The sequence below is a fragment of the Pieris rapae genome, chromosome 22 (genome assembly GCF_905147795.1).
Source record: "Pieris rapae chromosome 22, ilPieRapa1.1, whole genome shotgun sequence".
Taxonomy (NCBI): domain Eukaryota; kingdom Metazoa; phylum Arthropoda; class Insecta; order Lepidoptera; family Pieridae; genus Pieris; species Pieris rapae.
The window spans coordinates 2200118-2207028 of NC_059530.1; the positions used below are offsets into that span (position 1 = coordinate 2200118).

The following is a 6911-nucleotide window of genomic DNA, read 5'->3' on the forward strand; positions in this document are numbered from 1 at the left end:
GCACTTGCAGTTCCACAGATAAAAGTATCAAACCTAAGCGAGCAGTAATCTGTGAAATGTTGGAGCTTTTCCTAAGTATCAAATTAAGTCAGTTGAATAGAATGCTATTCTGTTGCATATAATGAGAAGATGTCATCCACGAAAGTTTACTTTATTTTGGGGAAAATATAATTATTATCTAAATAAATATATCTATAATAAAATTATATTTCTAAAAGTAAATTGTGGTAAAAATTCCTCATATGGATGGGGTAATCCCATAAAGGTCGAGCCAAAAAATATAAAATCAATGCTATTTCATCTATCAATAATAACATTAATGACATGGCAATAATAACATAATCGAAAACAGTACCTAGGTATTTACTTATATTTGAATCAATCTTGGTAAACATATTGCTATGTAGTAGTGATAATTACATAAGAAAGCCACTTTACTCTAAAGAGATTATAATCTATTTTTTTAATAATATTGAAGAAAAGGAAAATAAGGGGATTGAGAGGAAAAACGACTCTATTTCACGCAAAAAATTTTCTTTCAGTAGACTATTCTAGGATTTGTAATGTGACGAATGCTTTTAAAATAAGCACCAGTAGACAGAATAAGACAAAAAGAGCATTTCTCTGTCCGCGATAGCTGCCTTTTAGTGCTGTCCCATTGACTCGATTGCCGCAAAAACAAACCACATTTCTTGATAATCAATCTTTATTTAAAACGCAAGAGGTATCTGTTTAGTGATATAGGATTCTTAATACCTAAGTATGACTCCGATATACCAAGGTTTTATACGAATTTCAAAGACAAAATATTTCTCAATCTTATCTAAGGCCTCAAGGTATGTATCCATATTCTTAGTTTGTTAACGTAACAATTGAATATTTATTATAATGATATAATGTGTATGTACCTTAAGTGGATTTTATAAGCCTTATTAAAATAACGACTTTGGTATTGTATTGTATAATTTTTTAAGGAAGGTGCTTCTCTTTCTCTGAGATATAAGGAGGACACTCGACCAGTCTAATCTATGTCTGTCCAAAATGCCTCAATGGATAAGAGCCATACTCTAAAATCGAAATCTTCTGTAGCGCTTTTCAGAGTATGACGTCATAGTACTGATTTGAGCCTTAGATTGTAGGTGTCGCTAATACGAATAAAAATTTTTGGGGAGAAAATTTAAATTTCGCTACACGTTTGTATGGAATCCGTTATCCGTTAAACGAAAATTACGAGATTTAAATTTACTTAATTTCAAATTAAGAATCCCGTCTACGATTCTACAGTTTAACCATTTGGTAAGGTTTAAAATTTAAATAAAAGTACAGTCTTACTAAGTAATGATTTATTATCTACAAATAGGTATTAAAATAAGATTAAATTAGAGATTAAATTAAATAAAAACTAGGAATCCAAACACAAATCCAATAATTAACTTCAATATTATTAACTGAAAAACTAATTTTTTTTTATTTAATTTTTTGTCAAGTATAATAAACTATTTTACTTTACAATAAATTAAATTGTGTACTAGAAAATCGTAAATAAAAAGGGTTATCGCTAAGTAAGTTAAATCTTTAGGATGTGGCTTAGATAAAAAATATACATAAATTATATTATCATTTAATCTTAAAATTACTTAATACAAATCAACGAATAAACTTTCTATAGCGATATAATATGAAAACAATTTGGAATCCTATAACATTTGGAATCATATTATAAGTTATTTATATCTATATAATTTCCCTATCTTAAAGATTTGGTTCAAGTTTTATTACAATTATTGGCGTTCATGTTTTCTTTTTCGCCTGTATGTATTCTTATGTGCCGAGTTAAATTACTTTTTTTCGTAAATGCCTTGTTACAGATGTTACATATATATGGCTTTTCGCCTGTATGTATTCTTATGTGCCGAGTTAAATCACTTTTTTGTGTAAATGCTTTGTTACAGATGTTACATATATAAGGCTTTTCGCCTGTATGTATTCTTATGTGACCAGTTAAACTTTTTTTTTCTATAAATGCCTTATTACAGATGTTACATATGTATGGCTTTTCACCTGTATGTATTCTTATGTGACCAGTTAAATGATTTTTTTGTGTAAATGCCTTATTACAGATGTTACATATATAAGGCTTTTCGCCTGTATGTATTCTTATGTGACTAGTTAAATCACTTTTTTTCGTAAATGCCTTGTTACAGATATTACATATATAAGGCTTTTCGCTTGTATGTATTCTTATGTGACCAGTTAAATGATGTTTTTGTGTAAATGCCTTGTTACAGATTTTACATATATAGGGCTTTTCGCCTGTATGTATTCTTATGTGACTAGTTAAACTTGTTTTTGCTGTAAATGCCTTATTACAGATGTTACATATATAAGGCTTTTCGTTTATATCACCAGTGTGACATTTGCCATGCTTTTCTAGTAATTGTTTATTTTGACAAATAAAGTGACAAATGTTACAGGAAAATACTTCTATATCGAAATTTTTCATAGCATGCATTTCTAAGTGAGGAGTTTTGTAATGCATTAGCCCTCTATACGGACATTTATCACAATAAAACATATTATTATTATTCGGCACATTGTTATTTTCAGTATTTTTTATTCCCTGTTCATTTTGCGTCTCTATCTGTGTTTCAATTTCATGCAATTTAGTTTTAAGATTTTGGGAATTTTTGAGTGCATTATTGTTTTTATCTTTTGCCTTTTTTACAATACTTTTATTTTCCTTGCGCTTGTGTAGTTTTTTTAATTCATTTTTTTGAGATTTTACCTTGTTTCTTACTTGTTTAGCTTTATTATTAGATTCAGAAGGATTATCATTTTCACAAATTAAAGTAACGGGAGCTACTATATTATCAATTTTCTTATTTTCAATAACAGTTATAGCTTCTTCCTTTAACTTTTCTATTGTTTTCTTCTGTGTATTTTCTGAAAGGTTTATGTATAAAATGATACGAGTTTTAACTGGTCTCGTTACAGCTATTACCGGATATACCGGAAATAAAAAAAGTGTATAATTAAATTAATTTGATAATTAAATAAATGAATAATCTATTTAATTATCAAATTACTGTTTTGTGACTATAGCAAATTTTAAGTCACATTGAAACTAGTATTTTACTTATCAAAAAATTGTCTAATTTTAATAGAAACATGAAAAGTGGCTGGTGTACACCCGAGGTGGTTATATTGGGTATTGGCCAGTCGGTAATATGAACGGCCTGAATGTATCTGGAGTCAATTGAGTCCCTTTTACCCTCGTACTCTTTGCAGCGTATGGGATACAAAAAGGCCATTTCACCACAAAAATACTCTTTTGAACCCATCTAAATCCAACTGTATACTAGTTACATCTGACCTGACGATCTTTCAAGAGTGACGCTACGATTTCTATTGTCATACAAAAATACCTGCAGCTAGGAGAGGCTTGTGATATCTTCTTAAATCGATTTTAAGTTTATTTGCAAACTCAATTCCATAGAAAACCATCAATTCAGTAAAACGGGGAATTGTTTTTATCGTGCTGTAATAAAATAATCTTATAACAACAACCTATTGTTGAAAATTCAATAGATTTTTCCCGATTGTCGTGGGTTTTATTCCTGGGTAAAACATTGTTAATCTTAATATATACAAATCTCCTGTCACGATGTTTGTCCGCGATAGACTCCTAAACTACCAAACCGATATCAATCAAATTTGCACACCCTGAGCAGTCTGCTCCAACTTAAGAGATATCATAGCTATAGATATATAGCATATATAGATAGGATAGCTTAGATCTTTAATTATAGTCGCAATATTATTTTATTGCAAATAATCGTTTATTATTTGATACAATTCTAACAGATGGCGCTGTGTTAAAAGTACCAACATTTCACATAAGTTCTCCTATCGTTTCCCTTGAATAATATATATTAGAGAATCCGACACACTTTGTCATGTACATAAGTCTTACATACAAAAAAATCTACTAATGTAAATCATTCTCTGCACTTGAACACACAATAAATTTCATCAAAATCTGTCGAGCCGTTTATTAGTTTAATTACGAACACGTGCACAGAAGATTTATATATACCAGCTATTTATTTGCTTTATGTATAAATTACTTAGATACCGACTTTAGCGCCATCTGCTGGGCTGTTTTGTGAATCTAAACCAACTGGGACGCCACCCAAACACGCATACAAAAAAGTTCATTCAAATCGGTCGAGCCGTTTAAGAGGAGTTCAGTGACATACACGTATAGTAGAAATATATATTCTAAACCGATTTTGAAAATTCTTTTCCACGAAAAACGTGTTTGTGATTCTCATAGGAATGAGTCACATATATAATACCCGAAAAATTATATACGGTTTCGCAAAACCGGCATATCGAAAATGATTGGCTGATTCATGAGGAAGGTTTGGGTATATAATTTATCAGGGTTGCGCTTGCCCTGGGCGGGTCACCTATTCATCATTATCTAAGTGGATAGTTCTACTATAAATATAGTAAACGCATTTTAAACTGAGACGTCGAGCAATAAATGTCATTGATATTAGGAAGGTGCACGTGCAACTTGTTATAGGTATACTTTGCTTTTTATTCCGTATAATTATATTATAAAATTTCATAAGTGTTGCGAACGAAAAAGGTTCTACGTCGGAAAAAAATTGAGGGCAAAAAAAAAATAATGCTACATATTTCTGTGTTTTACCTACAAAAAGGTATAAAATGTACTTACTCAAAACCAAATACGATAAAATAACAAATATTTAAACATCACGAACAATATATCGAATTACATTTAATTACTTTTTTATTTAGCATGCATCACTGCCTACTAATTTCAGGTTCAGTAAACCTTTTTAATAAAATAAAATGTTACCCTAAATTGTGCGTTTTTTACTGATTGTGATGATAAGGGACGCAATTATCACTCGCTGACCACTTTTAATGTGCTCCACATTAAAAGTGGTTTAACGGCCATACCACACTTCACACTTAATTGGATACATTCAATAACAAATAAAATGTATTTATAGATATTCATACTTGTACTGAAATTGAAAAATGGGCCAAAGTGGTATTATTGGCCATGTCTGACATGTCAAAAATTATAGTAGTCAGAATTTCACGGAATTAAAATCGGAGTAGTAGTGGTCGTTACGAGTAAGCTTTGTTGTTTTTCTATAATTATAACATTTGTTCTGACTAACATTACATCACTGATGCGTTTCGTTACGCAATTCAATGGAGAATTTATTTTCTATAAACTTGGTTTAGAAGAAATTAAATACTGACATTTATCTTAGAAATTAAAACGTTTTACTTTCAGTAACAAAAATTATTCCTATTAATACTTAGCATCATTCGTAATTATCCAGTTATTACAGCCCTTCAATTCTAACGTACACCTCCTCTTCATAAGAGCTGTAAGTGCGAGCGAGACAAACAGATAATTATGATTTATCACCCGAAGCCCCAGTTCATAATGCGTCGACTTTTATAAAAATCATTGCTAGTACGATATTTTTTTTTACCGGTAATAAATCTGTCCTCGGTACTGAAATGCGACTAAATTCTGTTCGCAATAATGTCTCGAACAGTTGACATATCGCATCCAATTTGATTGGTTCGCGTTTGACGCGTCTATCATGTGGGATGGCTTACTATTTTTGTCATGTATCTAAGGTAATAATAGTGCGATATTTTTAAATTTATTTAAGAGAAAACATAATATATACATCAAAGAAACATATAAAAAAGTTATAAGTATGGTAACATTCATTATAAAATATTATTAACGAGATATTGTAAAAAAATATAATAAACCGCGCTAAAACCAGAGCTGTCAGTCTTGGTCTGACATTTATCTGTTTCGTAATCATTTGTTTTTCCTCACAATCATTTTCTCCGTACGAGTGATAATGCTTACATACTCTGTAAAGACTGACTAGGGTTCGAAGCTATGGGATGAGAGTGAGATACACTGTCAGAATATATATGTACTTCAATAAGAAAGAAGAAAAGTGAAAAGACCACACTGCCAACAATGACTGTTGTCATATTATGTTTAATAAAACGTGCCATAGGCATGCGTTTTTTTTAGGAAACCGGGGTAAACGGGCATTAGCACTCTCAATGCCAGAGGGCTCGCGAGTGCGTTGACGGCCTTTTAAGAGTTGGTACGCTTTTTTCTTGATCCCTAAATTGAATTGGTTCGGAAATATTTTAGTGGGCAGATGGTCTCATATAACAGTTTAAAAAATAATATAAAATGGTTAGTCTAAATGAATGTGAGATGATAAGTATTAATTACCTGCCAACAGTAATTTGAGGCAGCAATTTGAGTAATATTACCCCTGTAGGGCCCAAAACGAACGTTCTTTGGCAGGGTTAACGTTGTAAACACACCCAGTCCAGCACCTATAAGGCAAATGTTGGCTAATTATAATCGCAAGGGTTTTATAGGTAATAAAATAATAATAATAAAATCATTTATTTGCTAAGACAGTGGTACACTTTGATGGATTAATTATAAAAATTTGCGCAATCAGCAGCCATAGGCATGCAAATGTCATATAATAATAATACAAACATCGGTTATTTTATCGACTTTTAAACTGGCCACTATGATGATTCACTATCATTATTTATTTTTAGCCTTAAATTATTTCCTGATCCATCACCATTTATATCAGATAAATCTATGTGTTAGTAAATATTTGTAACAGATAGTATGTATCAGGACCCTCTCAGGTAAAGGCTATTTGCATCCATTGGAGACCCACGGGGTTAGTAACCGAACTCCTCCGAAACGGCTCGACCGATTCTCATGAAATTTTGTGTGCGTAGTGCGTGTGGTAGGTCTGAGAATCGAACAACATCTATTTTTCATCCCCCTA

At 31.2% G+C, this 6911-nt stretch overlaps 1 protein-coding gene across 1 annotated transcript; it reads right to left on the bottom strand.

The window, feature by feature from the left end:
* Positions 1–1737: 1737 nt before the first annotated feature.
* LOC110992534 (gastrula zinc finger protein XlCGF8.2DB-like) lies at positions 1738–2946 on the bottom strand. Its single transcript, XM_045633191.1, has one exon. It carries the CDS (start codon positions 2573–2575, stop codon positions 1766–1768), a length of 810 nt encoding a protein of 269 aa, XP_045489147.1. The 5' UTR covers positions 2576–2946; the 3' UTR covers positions 1738–1765.
* Between the last annotated feature and the right edge of the window lie 3965 nt (positions 2947–6911).

Coding starts and splice junctions, on each gene's coding strand:
- LOC110992534 (XM_045633191.1), bottom strand. CDS start 2,575: ATGTTTTATTGTGATAAATGTCCGTATAGAGGGCTAATGCATTACAAA.